The sequence below is a fragment of the Fonsecaea multimorphosa genome (assembly GCF_000836435.1).
Source record: "Fonsecaea multimorphosa CBS 102226 unplaced genomic scaffold supercont1.4, whole genome shotgun sequence".
NCBI lineage: Eukaryota > Fungi > Ascomycota > Eurotiomycetes > Chaetothyriales > Herpotrichiellaceae > Fonsecaea > Fonsecaea multimorphosa.
Window position 1 is genome coordinate 480,235 of NW_015971638.1, and position 14,757 is coordinate 494,991.

The 14,757-nt window shown below is 52.0% G+C and overlaps 6 protein-coding genes across 6 annotated transcripts; 3 read left to right on the top strand and 3 right to left on the bottom strand.

Annotated features, from left to right (window-relative positions):
• Positions 1-610: 610 nt before the first annotated feature.
• Z520_02813 (uncharacterized protein) lies at positions 611-2,170 on the bottom strand (the record flags this gene model as incomplete). Its single annotated transcript, XM_016773326.1, has 1 exon — positions 611-2,170. The coding sequence occupies one exon, from the start codon at positions 2,168-2,170 to the stop codon at positions 611-613; it is 1,560 nt and encodes a 519-aa protein (XP_016635383.1).
• Positions 2,171-3,041: 871 nt separating this feature from the next.
• Positions 3,042-4,832, top strand: Z520_02814 (uncharacterized protein; the record flags this gene model as incomplete). Its single annotated transcript, XM_016773327.1, has 5 exons — positions 3,042-3,245; positions 3,328-3,421; positions 3,489-3,731; positions 3,801-4,214; positions 4,276-4,832. 5 exons carry the CDS (start codon positions 3,042-3,044, stop codon positions 4,830-4,832), a joined length of 1,512 nt encoding a protein of 503 aa, XP_016635384.1.
• Positions 4,833-7,518: 2,686 nt separating this feature from the next.
• On the top strand, positions 7,519-8,847 carry Z520_02815 (uncharacterized protein; the record flags this gene model as incomplete). The annotated part of the gene is made up of 3 exons (XM_016773328.1): positions 7,519-7,871; positions 7,923-8,646; positions 8,710-8,847. The coding sequence occupies 3 exons, from the start codon at positions 7,519-7,521 to the stop codon at positions 8,845-8,847; spliced, it is 1,215 nt and encodes a 404-aa protein (XP_016635385.1).
• Positions 8,848-9,316: 469 nt separating this feature from the next.
• Z520_02816 (uncharacterized protein) lies at positions 9,317-10,164 on the bottom strand (the record flags this gene model as incomplete). The annotated part of the gene is made up of 2 exons (XM_016773329.1): positions 9,317-9,616; positions 9,670-10,164. The coding sequence occupies 2 exons, from the start codon at positions 10,162-10,164 to the stop codon at positions 9,317-9,319; spliced, it is 795 nt and encodes a 264-aa protein (XP_016635386.1).
• Positions 10,165-10,790: 626 nt separating this feature from the next.
• Z520_02817 (uncharacterized protein) lies at positions 10,791-11,406 on the bottom strand (the record flags this gene model as incomplete). The annotated part of the gene is made up of 2 exons (XM_016773330.1): positions 10,791-11,248; positions 11,325-11,406. 2 exons carry the CDS (start codon positions 11,404-11,406, stop codon positions 10,791-10,793), a joined length of 540 nt encoding a protein of 179 aa, XP_016635387.1.
• Positions 11,407-12,259: 853 nt separating this feature from the next.
• Z520_02818 (uncharacterized protein) lies at positions 12,260-14,660 on the top strand (the record flags this gene model as incomplete). Its single annotated transcript, XM_016773331.1, has 10 exons — positions 12,260-13,013; positions 13,071-13,091; positions 13,147-13,250; positions 13,302-13,472; positions 13,531-13,627; positions 13,685-13,756; positions 13,810-13,848; positions 13,900-14,150; positions 14,206-14,434; positions 14,491-14,660. 10 exons carry the CDS (start codon positions 12,260-12,262, stop codon positions 14,658-14,660), a joined length of 1,908 nt encoding a protein of 635 aa, XP_016635388.1.
• Between the last annotated feature and the right edge of the window lie 97 nt (positions 14,661-14,757).

Consider the following 14,757-nt stretch of genomic DNA (forward strand, 5'->3'; position numbering starts at 1 on the left):
GGAGACCCTACGAGCCTAAACTTGCCAAAAGGGGTAATCCCCACGACAGCTGCATGATACTATATGTGTGGGCTCAATGAGTCTCCTTACCGCTTGCAATTCCGCCATGCCAACGTCTTTGAATTACGTCGGGAGCCTAGGGCTCGAATGATGTGTTCAGGTATTAGCTAACAGATACTCCGAGGTAATTTTCGTGCGGCGAGTGTTCTAATCCACTCGTGACTCCTCAACACGAAAAGGCACGCTCTGGAGCTGCTCGTCGCTCTAAAGGACGGATTTCGGAGGATATCGTTCCATGTCAGGTGCCCACGGTGTCAACTAATAGAGCTACCGTAGGGCTGCTTAGGTCCACCGATGAGGGTGCTTCGGACAGAATGAGCATCAGACGAAGAGCTGCAAGGTGGAGGACTTCGGAAAGCGAACAGGAGAGAGGGCAATTTTGAAGCAGAACCGTGTCTGGTATTAGACGAGAGAACCATGACAGTCCATGCTTCGACCAAAGTCAAATCTAGAGAAAAAAAGACTCAAAACCCGACATGCCCGCAAATCTCCTCGCGACGGGTTTTTCGAGTGGATCACATAGGCCTCGACGACCTACACATAAGAGCCACTAAGATGCTATACGGATGACTCCCACCCCGTTTTCAATCGAGATCTTGGTGCCAAACGGCTTCGAATACTCCACGACCTGCTCGAGGATGCTCTGGGCCATTTCTGGCGACGGCCGGCGCGGCGTGCCCATTTCTGAGCTCGGTCGACGCAGCCCAAGGTCAACCGGGTAGATGAGCACTTGGACCAATTTGCCGTCCTCGTAGCTGCTGGTGGCCAAGATGGCCTCGAAGTTTTCGGGCCTCTGCAGCCACGCCCACCGGGACTCGTTGCTCTCCCCGTCGCCCACGACCGGGCCCGTCAGGGGCGCAGGTTGTCGCTCGGCGTCATCGCGCCAGGAGCGGAATCTCTGGTTCTGGAACACAAAGTTGTTGACCCCGTAGAAGATGGGCTTCCCTTTGTATATCTCCACGCCCTTTAAGGTGTGCACGCCGTGGGCGAAGAAGAGGTCCGCGCCGTTGTCGATGATCTCATGGGCGAGCTTGACCTGGTAATCTGACGGGTAGTGGTCGAAGGAGTACTTCTGGAACGTGTACCGGTTCTGGTGCCAGTGGATCGTGAAGGCCGCAAAGTCGGAGAATTGCTTGCCGGATCGGACCTCGCGCAGGATCTCTCGCTCGTCCACCTCGTTCATGTCGTACGACAGCTCTCCCGGCCCTGGTGTCACCTTGAAGTGCACATCAAATGCATCCAAGGTCGAGCCGCTGCCCTCATCGCCTGCTATCTTGCGAAGCTGGGCCATTTGTGCCTCAGTCACGCCCTGATAGACTTTGAGCCGCAACGAGTTGTTTTTCGACGTAATGGGCCCCTTCGAGTTCAAATGGTGTTCCAACCGCTTTTTGATCGAAACGGCTTCCTCTGTCACCGCATCGACCGTTTCTGCCAGCTGGAAGACCCGGCCGAAGAGTAGGAGGCTGCCCTCTGGGCGTTTTGTGTCCCTGTCGATTGGGTTTGGAACCTCTTTTCCCCGTTCATAGAGCGACTCCTCCATTGCATGCAATTGTTGCAGCTGCTCTTTAGTCACGACGACCGGGTCTCCGCGCGGCAGGCCGTAGAGTTGAGAATAGTCCTCGACCTCGGCGTAGGCGCCGACGAAACCGACTGTTCCCTTCGGGAGGGCGCGAAACCGAGCCAGCCTCGCCTCGGACAGGTTGTAGTCGGTGCCCACGTAGGTGATGCCAACGCGGTGGAGCTGTTCAAAGTTCTGGAGCAAGCCGGCCTCGCCGTTGTCGAACGTGTGGTTGTTGGCCCTGGACACCATGGCGATGCCCATCGAGGCCCAGTCGTCCGCAATATCTGCGGGGGCTTCCATATGCGATATCGGCCCGCGGAACGTGAGTCGGTCGACAATCGTGTTTTCGTTGTTGGCCAGCGTGATGTCGGCCTTCCGCATCACGTCAACCAGCGCCTGTATGTCTGGGTCGTCGCGGTTTGCGAAGGGCGCCACCTGAATGAGATCGCCCACGACCGCGACTGTGAAGGGTTTCGTGATGCGCATGGCCAGTTCGGTTTCCTTGTCCCGGAAAGATGTCGGGGGTCTCATTGACAGTGCGTTCGGCATCTTGAGGGCTGAACACGGATTTGACTCTCGCAGTCTCGAAATTGAATTGAAAAATGTGATGATTCTGGCTGCGTTGAACCGTTGCTAGGGATCGGATTCGCATCTGGAGGACGAAGCATACGTCTCTCGACATCCCACTCTGTGCACAAGTATAAATATATACCTTTTCATCGAGAAACTCGCAAGGTATTCCCAAATGATGCAGCCATCGACACTCGGATTCTCCTTCTCTCCTGTTCTCGCCCCGTCCGCCCCGTTCGCCCCGTTCGTGGAGACTCTGAGAACTGTGCATTCTGGACTTAATAATAATGTCGGAATTCCCGGTCCTGTCATCCTCAGTTCCGCCTGTGCCGTTCGGGACCTTGTTCAAAGGAGTGGCGGTTTCACAGGCGAAGCTGTCGAATGTGTGCTAAACTTTCCCCGCTATATGCGTGTGTCGTGGAAATTACCCTTTTGGGCGTAGTTTGAGCGGAGTCTTGCAATAGGACAGGAAATATGCGAGACACCTGCATCAAGCGCCATGGGGAAGAAAGGAAGAAGTCTGGCCGGCTGCCGGAGTTTGCGGGCTCATGGCCAGGAAAAGAAGGCTCTTCTGGCCAACCTGCCCTCCAGCCAGCATGATTGCCACTCACTCCCCACGCCCTTTTGCCATTCCGCAAAATACGAGGCTACTGTTCCGCCGACTCAAGACTTGGGGATATCCGGGGATGGGCACGCAATTGCGAACATAAAAGATCCCTGTGCCATCTCCATTTTCGGAGTTCGTGATGTGACCAAAGCAACATCCTATCTTCCTCCTCTCACAAAATCCGTCTGTGCGTCTCTCGGTGTGTACAAGTCGAGGTCGCCTAGGGCTTGCCTCGAACAGACAATGGCTTCGTCCGTGGAGAAGTTCGAAGGCAAGGAAGAGATCCGAGTCGAGCACCAGGCTGCAGATACCAAAGAGGTTCATGGATTCGTATATGAGGACCCGAACACAGCGCCCAAAAAATCTCGAGCCGAGCGCAAGCTGGTGTTCAAAGCTGATTTGTTGATCGTGGGCTTGACCTCGTTGGTCTTTCTTGTGAATCAGTGGGTGAGTACTCCAGCCCCTTCCTTGCCTGCCATATCACAGCCACCGTCAGCCGGTTGAAGCCCTTTCCATTGACGACGAACAGGATCGAGGGAACATTGGCAATGCCAGGGTCATGGGATTCCAAAAGGACTTGCACATAAGCAATGGGCAGTTCTACAACGCCATCTCCCTTTACTGTCAGTCTCTCTCAGTCTCACCAGGTTCGGTCGTCTAGAGATGAATTGCTGACCAGCCACGGAAAAGATGTCGGATACATCGTCTCCATCCTGCCTGCGAGTTTGTCTGTCCGCTTCTTCAAACCTCACCGCCAGATCGGTGGTTGTGTCATTCTCTTCGCCACGCTCTCCTGCTGCATGGCCGCTGCCAAAAACCCCGGCACCGTCCTAGCCTTGCGCATCATCTTCGGCTTCGCCTCGGCCTTCCTCCAAGCCCTGACGCTCTATATCAGCACGTGGTACAAACGGAACGAAATGGCAACACGTACTGGTATGTTTAGTCCTTTTTATTGTTTCCCTCACAGGCGCTAGTAGGCACGAGATCTGATTCGGGGCACAGGCGCCTTTTATTCTGCCGCCACCATCGCAGGAGGCTTCAGCGGTCTGATTGCCTATGCGATACAAAAGAATCTGAATGGCGCCCTCGGCCATCCGTCCTGGTACTGGCTATTCATCATCGAAGGTGCGGCCGGTATCTTTGTCGGTCTGCTCTGTTGGATTCTGTTGCCGCCGTCTCCAGACCAACTGAAGAAAAAGCATTGGATCTTCACCAACGATGAAATTGACCTGGCAATCAACCGCATGAAGACATACAACGTCGAACACGCAGGATTCAAGTGGAAACAGATGTGGATTGCCCTTAAAGATCCCAAAACCGTTCCTTTCTGGTTCATAAATGCCGGAATTTCTCTGGCGTTGGCTTCTATCAGCGCTTTCTTGCCTACCTTCATAAGCGAGTTTGGATACGATTCTGGTAAGCTTTCGTCCACCCATCAGAGTCTCCTCACTTTCGTACTGTATTGACAGGTCGTCAGTCCAAACACAGCTCTTCTCAATCATCCCGTATGCCTGTGCCTTCGTCACATTGATTGTGGTGAACATTGTCTCTGACCGACTCAACCTCAAAGGAGTGGTCCTTATGGGTCTCCTGTGCATCGGCGTAGTCGGTTACATTATCCTGATTGCGGTGCACAATGTCAAGGTCAAGATATTCGCGACATGCCTGATCACCATGAGCACTTTTCCCGGTGTGACGCTGATGGGAGCCTGGATCAACATCAACACTGGGGGCTTCACCAAGCGCGCCACTACCTGGGGCACGGCTGAGATTGTTGGCCAGTGCTTCGCCATCCTTGGATCGCATATCTACACAGATCCGCCACAATACATCAAGGGACACTCGATCGTACTGGCCTTTGAGGTCCTTGCGTTGGCGTGCGTTGTGTTTTGCTGGTTCTGGATGCGGTGGTTGAACAACAAGAAGGACAAGGAGGCGCTAGAACACGCGGAGGCTGGGACGACAGACCCGAACCTCCACAAGACTCTTGAGGAGATCCAGGACTATCATCCTTCCTTCCGGTACATCCTGTAGTGTCTTCACCACGTGGGACTGGAGATGCAGCGGGTCACGGGATGGTTCCTTGGGAAAAGGCTGTGTGCTGCTGGCATGTACATACATATCTCCCATCAGTGTCCATTCTACTCGCTTCTTGGTTCTTCTGCATGCACCATTGTGGCCTTGGACAAGTTTAACACAGTACCTGGGCCGTAGCAGGTCGCATCGCGACGACACCTGAATATACCTGTGAGTACCGAAGCGCGTGTTCACAGTGAAAGGAGTCGCGATTGTTCCTTTCACTTTGAGTAGTCGGCCGGTACAGTGATGACCTGCAGATGCATTCAGTGGAATGAATTGAGCAGACTCAAGCCTCGTGATATACAGAAAGGTCACAAGTATCATTGATATTCCTAGGTATGAAAATGTTTTGATGGGGTGGAGTGACACCGACGCAGATGCAAAAGGCAGCCAATGGACTCAGACCCGGGCCGGACACCGCCTTCGGATGAGTAGCTGAAGACTTTTATCCACTGGGTAATTAGAGGAAGCGGCCACGACTTTCACCTACCCTCTGCGAGGGGAATCAGTATCAGGCTCAGCAAACTCGCGCCTGGTAGCTTCGACAACTTTCTGCCGGAAGAGTCCGGCTTCGAGTTGAGCTACGTGCAATTTGATGTCATTGTTGATAATTTTGTCTTTTGTAGCTCGATAAATCCGTTGGGAGGCCCGATTCCGTGCTTTCTGCGTTCGGTTTTGACATCCCGGGGAGAAGTGATATAGCACAGAGTTGCCGTCGTCGGTGGAGTGGGGCTGGGTTCTGTTGGATATTCTATCTTCGCAATGGGGTCTCCCTCCAGGTTGGGCCCGAGGCATTGCTTATAGGACAAGCAAAATTGTTTATCATGCCCTCAGCGCCATAGAAATGCCAGACCTGGTTTCCTGCCAGCATATGGTACGTTGCCTTGGTGAAATCGTTGTACCTCACAGTCCCGAATAGTGCCTCGTCCTCCAGCAGAGGTGATTGGATCGCACCACCAGAAAAAATTTCGTAGCCTCTTGAAACTCTTGCTTGGGGCGCCGTCGGCGATCGAGAGCCGAAGACCGTACCTAGATTATGCATAGCCGGGTTGTCGAGAGAGAGTTGACAAAGGCTAGTGCTGATGCTGCGGCTTGAGATGAAATCTTGGTTTCAATCGTCGTTGAAGAGGCTCGGCCTTCGTGAGACTCAACTTTTGTGTTCCTGGCTTGTGAAGGTAATTCTTCATCACCGGACAATCTAGGGGTGAAGAAAAGAAGAGCGGGCCACCTTTTTAAACATTGAAAGCATTGAAAAAGGGTTATCGATGATGTCACTGACCTTCCAGTGGTCGAAACATCCCAAAAAGGGGCGGCGAGGATGCTCAAGCCGACGCGTACACATGGTGCGATAAACCTGTGATCTTACTAACACCTTTGTCCGTTGCTGGTGCCCTGACATCGGTATGAGGACACGGTCACTCTAACTTTCGCCGAGAAACCACAACTGGGATGCATGAGCATACGGTTTCCTCGTCTGTGCTCACCCAGACTTCATTGGAGGGAGTGGATATGCACGTCGGTTAACGAAGTCACCAAAAACTCACATCTTTTATCGCCAGCTGCATTCGATATTGGTGTGGGGGATCTCGCTTAGGCGGAAGTCCAGGAGATTGACGAACGCTGAAGCACTGGTCGGTCGTCAGTCGCTGCTCTAGTGTCGGCTATATCTGGATCTGGCACATCGCTTGTTCGGTTCTGGCAAGGAGGGTCCCTACTCAACAACAATGGTAGGGCCATGATAGCCTCAAAATCTCGAGTATCTGCCCGAACGAACATATACATAACATGGCGGCTCTGACCAAGCGATGCGGAGTCATGCTTCCAGATTTCTAAAAACAAATCTTTCCAACCCCCTTTATATCACGGATGGCGGAGGAAAGGACAAGTCTAGAGCACGGTATGGTCAGGTTGCAAAGGTTCGCGAATAAGGTCGATCAATAGCTTGAGTGACCCTTGCCACCGAAACGTTATCCAAGCTGGGTACACGTCTGCAGCAGCACGCCTGTGGGGTTCCTAGCAAGGTACGCGAATACAACTAGCCTCATCTGTCTAGGTGCGCCTGGACACTACGTCGCCTCTGAGAGATGGGACTACCAGACTGGCCCAGGAACAGCAACCGCTGATACACTATGCTCACCTTTGCGTATCATTCTCGTTTTGTGGAATTTGCACCAGGAAACACAGATCGGATGTAGAAGGAAACTAGACTTTGAAAATGAGTGCTGTTACCCGGGAAGAGATGGAACAAGTGAGCAAGAAGTACCTGCATCAGGAGCGAGATATGTGGAGGAAAGGGGAAAGGGGTTGATGGGGCGAGCTTGCGGGGGTGGCCTCCTTCTGAATGGCGGGGGTAATCGCGGCCATTCCTGTGGGGGAGGCAGGATCCATAGCGTCTCACCTCTGAATAGTGAGTACCTTATGACTGGCAACGTTGTTCGCACTGAGCGCTTCAGATGTTCCGGGGCATTGACCTTGATTACACTTTTGTGACCGTGGCCGCGCAAACTGAATGTGTCTTGCCTGTAATCTGGCCCCTTGACGGCAGTTCGAAACAATATCCCTGTCAGCTATCAGACTACGTCTTCCAAGTACAGTTGCTGGTATTGTAACCAAGACAGGCCAGAGACAAGGCATATCAAAGATGCAAGCCCTTGAAGAAGCATTCGAGGCTGCATCCTCCGAGCGCAAGATCCCTGGTGCGGTTTTGGCGGCTACTGATAAGTCGGGGAACTTTACTTATGCAAAGGCTTTCGGAAAGCGGTCCCTTGTGGAGGGCAAGGAAGCACCACTTGAATTGGAGAGCATTTTCGCACTGTTCAGCTCCTCAAAGCTGGTTACCACTATCGCCGCCCTGCAACAGGTCGAGGCAGGAAAAGTAAATTTGGACGACGATGTCGCCAAAATTCTTCCGGAGATTGCCGAGCAGCCCATCCTAACAGCAATGGAAAATGGGAAGCCCGTGTTTACCAAGCGAAAGAATCCTATCACACTACGGTCAGTGTCCAAGGATCTCGGGCTCCAGGGTAGGCACTGACTTCACCACAGCCATCTTCTCACGCATTCCTCCGGACTTGCTTATACGTTCATGTCACCTCCTTTGATGGAATACCAGCAGTCACTCGGCGTGGCAGGGCCTCCTAAAAACGTGGTTGAAAGCTACAATCTGCCACTTGTGTTCGAGCCCGGGAAGTCATGGTTGTACAGCACTAGTTTAGATTGGGCCGGTGTCTTGGTGGCTCGACTCGCTAACGTTGACCTCGAGACCTACTGTCAAACCAATATCTTCAAGCCACTTGGCATCTCGGACATGAGCTTCTGGGCCAAAAAGAACCCAGAACTCAAGGACCGAGTGGCCACCATGAGTATCCGAGACCCCGCGGATCCTCAGGGCAAAGCCCAAGCGTTTTCGGGACCAGACATGCACTCCGCAGCTCAGACGGAGATGGGTGGACAAGGGCTTTTCGCTTCCGCGGCTTCGTACTTAAAGATCCTGCACAGCATTCTTGTTGACGATGAGAAGTTACTCAAGAAGGAGGCGACGGCGACCATGTTCCAACCGCAGCTTAGCGCGGAGAGCCGTGACGCTCTTCAAGCACTCTACGCCGGTCGTCCCACAAAAGGGCCGTGTGCTATCGGCACGTTCCCACCGGGTGTTCAATATGATTGGGGCCTTGGTGGGCTACTGACCACAGAGGATGTTAACCAAGAAGGAGTCACATATCGAAAAAAGGGGTGTATGAACTGGAGTGGCATGCCAAACTTGTTCTGGGTAGGTGGAAGGACATCTCTGTTTTCACTAAGACTTAATGCTGACCTCTTTCTTCCTTACTAGTTTCTCGACAGAAATGCGGGAGTATGCGGCTTCTACGGTGGCCAGATGATGCCGTCGGGGGATGCAAAGGTTCAAGAGATGATTCACCTCTTTGAAAAGACCATGTACGAGGAGGCCGCGTCCAAAGGCAGGGCCTGAAGGCCAGGAAATGGAAGTCTTCGATAAACCTTCTCAAGATCATGGGAGCACTTAGCAGCAACTTTCAAGTGTGTTTTTGGCTACACAAAAGATGCAGCTACCTCCTCTAATTCTACAACTCAAATCCAGCTTCCAAGGAAGACGATCGAGATTAAAATGTGTACTGAATATTGTGCCGAGTACTATGCCTTTGTAGCCAGAGTTGTTTCTCCGCTCAACTGCCTCCATACATGGCAGTCCCTCCGACATGGCCTGCAGACGACGGTGCAGCCTACTGCAGGGCCCGCTTAAGGTTGTTCCAATAGTGCGGTAACAAGAGTTATATTCTCAGAGATATGGTATGGAGCTTGACGGCGAGCCGCCACTTTCTTGGTCGTCACATCCAGCGTGACATGGTCGTGCTCAAGAGAAGTAACACAAAGTTGCAGACTACTCCCTTCCCAGTCCCTGTAAATATTCGTGATACCTCTCAGACATGCTTCTTCATGTCCTCGATCAAAAATTCCGCATTTTCGTCTGAATATTCCACAACATCGCGCAGATAGAACTGCTTGTTAGAGGCTTCGGCACATTGTCCAGTAATCTCTTCATCGAGGAATTTCTCGAATGCGCCCAACACAACGCTCATCGGAGTCCAACGATGCCCAGGCACCACTTTCTTCATCTCCTCGCTGATACCAGTGTCCACCGGGCCTGGGCAGATTGTATTGATGGTGATGTCCTCGTTCTTGCGAAGTCCATGGCTGGCTGCTCTCACGAGCCCAACGATCTATCCAGGGTCAGCAAAATCATGGTCCCAGGGTGAATTCACAGTGACATTACCCCATGTTTGGCGGCAGAATACAACGGCGCTGCAGTGAAAGCGTATATTCCAGCCATGCTGCTGGTAATGATCATACGACCCACCCCAGGATTGCCACTCTTCTTCCAGTAGTGTCTGAAGAGCTTCAGGCCGTAGATGACGGCGTTCAGGTCGACGTCGATGACCAGGAGATTCGGCTTCTCGGGTTCTTGCTCAATATTTGGGATGGTGTAGAACTTCTCCTTTTCCACGATGCCAGCGTTTGCAACGCACGCATCGATTCGGCCGTGCCACTCGAAAGCCTTTCTGAACATGGCCGCATGAGAGCCCCAATCTGCAAGATCACACTGTATGAAGAGTGTCTTGTCACCCAAAGTCTTCTGGGCTTCTGCGCCAGTTTTTTGGTTAATGTCGGCGAGAACGACATGATATCCTTTGCCGAGCAAGACCCTACACATGGGTAGGCCGATACCTCCTGCCGCCCCGGTGACGATGGCGACCTTTGACGCTGCCATGGCTGAATCAAATCGTTGTGGTTGGTAAATATCTGACCTAGTGAATGTAGAATATGATGGCCGTTTTTCAGACAACTTATTGACCTTCCTGAAACGTTCGATATTGCGTCTTCGCAAGGGTTTAAACAATCGTCCAATGGCTACAAGGCGCGTCGCGTTTTGGAGTGTGACATGCCGAAATGGTTCTCCAGAAAACTCCAGCGCCGAAACCCCCGTCCCCCCATACGCCATCAAAACATCCTTGTCTTCCCACATCCCCCCACACTCCCAGCCAGCAGTCGCCTGGATCCCTTCTTCATGATATGTGGATTTTCGATACAGCGGGGGAACCACTAGGGCTTCGAAATAGCGGGTCCGAGACCTTATGACCCAAGCTTTGCTTAGCAAGGTCGAGGGACCAAGGCAAACGTCTACATCATATCGGTATACGCTTCCTTGCAGTGACGGCGTCTCGTGGGGCGCATAGGGTTCCGAAGCAATGTCGAGAGTATAGACAATGAATATTTCCAGAAGATGCAAATGGTCCAGAAGAAGAAGAGGATGGAACCTAGTTCAAGAAGACTGGACACCATCTCTGGTCCGGCATGCTCGTTAAGTAGTGTTCTTTCAGCCATCTAGGCGTGGACCTACACCTTAAGGTCCTCCACTCTTGGAATGTCGCCAGTCTTCGCATTGAACTGCCGTGCCACTGCCAGCGCCAGATCTCGAGAAAACTGGATTTGGTCTCTGGACGCTCCGTGTCTCAGTGTGCCATTCATATGCCAGCCTGCTTGTACCGGCGAGTTGTTGCATATGAGCAAAGCTACATTGCACAACTGCGTTTCGGTCCAGGACAGTATAGAGTCCTCACTCATCCACATCTCGTAGTTGGCCTTGATGTTTAAAAGACCTGTCAAACCCCAGAATTCAGCAGGAAAAACGACCCTCATCAAATTAAGATGCCTTACAGGTATCGGCGTAGTATTTGGAAGCCCGAACTCGTTGGGCTTCTCCTTCTTCGGGTCCGCCCCAGAGCGTGTCAAAATACCTTTTACCTCTCTCGGCTCTTCTTTGCTGATCGCCCGGGTTGCTGATTTTCTCGGTCCTGGGTTAACCACCTTTAGAACATGAAGGTTGACGCAAGGTTGAAGATGGATAATCATAACATAATATGCACCTACCTGGGGGCGTAGGTGTCGATTTCTTCTTCCGGTATGCTTGCGTTAAGAGAAGAGGAACCTTGTGCCGATCGAGGTACTCCATAAAGAATTGAACCTTTCAGGATTATCTCTTTCATTCTCTGTTGTACGATCTTTCTCTGTTCCAATGGCACGCCGGCTGTGACCATTCGGTACAGTTCCCCTACGTGCTCCCCAGCAGAAGCAGACGTGAGGGCCGATGCCTCGTAGGCTTAGCTTTTTTCACGGCGCATCTGGTGAAGCATCATACCGCAATTATATACCATTTAGCTTTGCAAATGTCAGCCTCTCCTTCGCGAGTCGGAAACTCGGAGAGAAAATCCAGGGCCATCTTTGAACTCTCTTGTTGCTGATGGGTAGTTTGCACGCAGATAACGCCTATGTTCTGGTAGAGGACAACCTTTGAAAGTCCGTGCACCAAGTTTATCAGAAGCCGGTTCAAGCAACTTGGAGAATTCTGGCTTGGACTGGAGAAGCTTACCCTGGGCGTGGAGCGCTACTTCGACCACAGACTAATTAATCTTTGGTCGACACTTCCCAAACAATGGCTTCGACGACGATCTTAGACCCCGAGTCAACGGAAAGTCGGCACATGAGCCAAGCACAGAACATCGGTCTCGCCAGCGTGTTCTCGCCAAAGCCAAATCTATGAGAGTGGGCATGCGAAGAGCGGAGGTGATGAGGATTTGCCTCCAGGCAGTCGCAATCCTCCCCACCCTCCTCACAACCCCACATAACACTTTCTCGTGCGTTTCGGCCCCGGGATGGTCGTCTGAAAGAGCGAGCTTTGCTTTTCTCAGCCTCATATGAAGGCGCGTTGGATCAGAGATAGAAACTGTCTTCAGATTGACAACCAGATTGACAACCAAATTCTATCAGCATCCTCATAACGGTAACTAAGCGACTTCATCGGCAAGATGTCGGACACGGACTCTGCGTCGATATATCCCCTACCGGATCTTCCAGTCAGCCTACCCAGCATCCCGATTCCCGAATTCATAGATGTAGATGCTCTATCTAACTACTTCAATTCCTCCTTCGAGGTTCTGGGTGAAGCTCATTTCCTCCGGGATGCGGTATGGCGCGACACATTGGTCATGACCGGCACCATGCGGACATTTTACTCCGCTCAAAGCATAGCAGCTGCGTGGAAGGATACAGCGGCAACACACAAGCCAACCAACTTCCAGGTTACAGGCAAACCCCGTGTTCACAGAGCGGGAGATGCTCACTGGGTAAACATCCAATTCAAATTTGAGACTCAGGGTTTACCGGCCATATACGCGGACGGACTTCTTTCAGTTGTTCCAGACAAGGATGGTATCTGGAAAATCTGGGTTATGCGCACGATCATCACGGATCTCGTTGGCCAACCAAAGGTCGACAAGCTGGAACCAACATATAATTTGAACGGAGAGAAGCTGTCAAACGGCACGAACGGTCACAGCGAGCAGCCAACTGACTACACCACAAACGGCACTACTTCAAGTGGCACCCTCACAAATGGAGAGTCCAAACACGGTGTGGACTTTGAAGCGGTTGTCATCGGCGGCGGCCAGGCAGGCTTATCCGTTGGTGGCCGACTGAAAGCGCTAGGTGTAAAGTATGTTGTCCTGGATAAATACGAGGAGGTGGGAGACAGCTGGGCAAAAAGATACGATTCTACTAGATGTCAGTATAGCCCGCTTCATACGTGTGAGGTATATTATGAGAACTAACAAAGTCTAGTGCACACGGTCCGCGAGTTTGGTAAGACGTGCAGGATTACTCCCATATACAACTTGGTTCTAACGGACAGGCCCAGCTCATTTGCCATTCGAAAGAACTTTCCCCGCGACTTATCAAGAATGGCTTGTCAAAGATGACCTTGCGAAAGGGCACCGCGAATGGGTCAAAAAGTTTGACATTGTACGGTCTCCTGGCGTTGTGTCCAAGAAGACCATGGCTGACTTGCATTAGAATATCTGGCAGAGCACCACTGTTCTCTCGGGAACATGGATCGCAGAGAAAGCGATCTGGGAGCTGAAGCTCCTACGCCATGGCGAGGAGAAAACCATTACTTGCTCCTACGTCACACTTGCAGTGGGCGCCAACTCTCGCTTCCCTATTGCCCCGACATACGAAAACCGAGTATGTCTTGCAACGAATGCTGGTTACACAGGGAGACATTGGCTAACCTTGTCATTAGGAAGCATTTAAGGGTCTTGTACTACACTCATCCGAATACACAAACTCCAAGGGATGGGCTGGGAAGCACGGCATAGTCGTGGGCAGTGGGAACACAGGTCAGGACGATCCCCAATCCAGTGCTAATAGAGGAGCTCTTGCTAATTTTGCCAAAGCCCACGATGTGGCCGATGACATGGAACGTGCCGGGCTGGCTTCAGTGACAATGGTCCAGAGAAACCCAACCTGTGAGAAGAGACAGCAAACCCTCAACTTTAGACAGTGCCTAACGTAGAAACAGTTGTCATACCCGTGGATCTGTACAGAGAGACCCACGACCGTAAGTGTATAAGTCAAGATCGCCTCGGGGTTGGTACTCATATCTCTCCAGTCCTCTACAACGAAAGAATCCCAACCGAGTTCGCCGACATGATGTTCTTCACAGGCCCATCGGTTTTGACCCCCTTGTTGGCCGGAAAGATGCTGCACGCTAAGATTCGTGCTAATCCTGATCGATTTGACGCCTTGGAAAAGGCTGGTTTCCTTCTGGATCGTTACGCAGACATGGGTAAGATCATCTTCGTGAAGCAGGGAGGCCACTATATGGATGTCGGAACTTCAGGAAAGATCGCTCAGGGCCTAGTGAGTGATCCTCGACATTTTTGTCCTTTGATCCTATTCTGATATCCGTCGACAGATTAAGATGCAGACCGACTCGTTACCCGTCCGCTGGGTTGAGGACGGCCTCGTGTGCGCTGACGGCCACCATTTGAAAGCGGATGTCGTCCTCTTTGCGACTGGATTCGTCGGCAATATGCGACTCCTCGTCGCCGAACTCCTGGGCACCGACACTGCTGCTCAGGTACAGGACTTCTGGGGCTTAGACGCAGAAGGTGAACTACGTGGCGCTTTTAAACCATCCGGTCGTGAGTATCTACCTCTATTCGAGGGAGATAAATTTGTTCTGACTGTTGCTCTCTAGATCCCGCTTTCTGGTACACCGGCGGAGCAATCGGCCAAGCGAGATACATGTCCCGTCACATCGCTCTGCAAATCAAAGCCAAAGTCCTAGGCACTCCTCTCCCCATGTACACCCAAACACCTCCCCGGAATAACAGCCCGCAGTATAAGAAACTACCACTGGTGTCATGATTTACGCTGAGGTCGTGACTACGTAGACCAGAACATTCGTCTCAAACAAGCGGTCCGATCAGGGGTTTTGGTGTCTAAACGCTCATGGAAAGGCAGG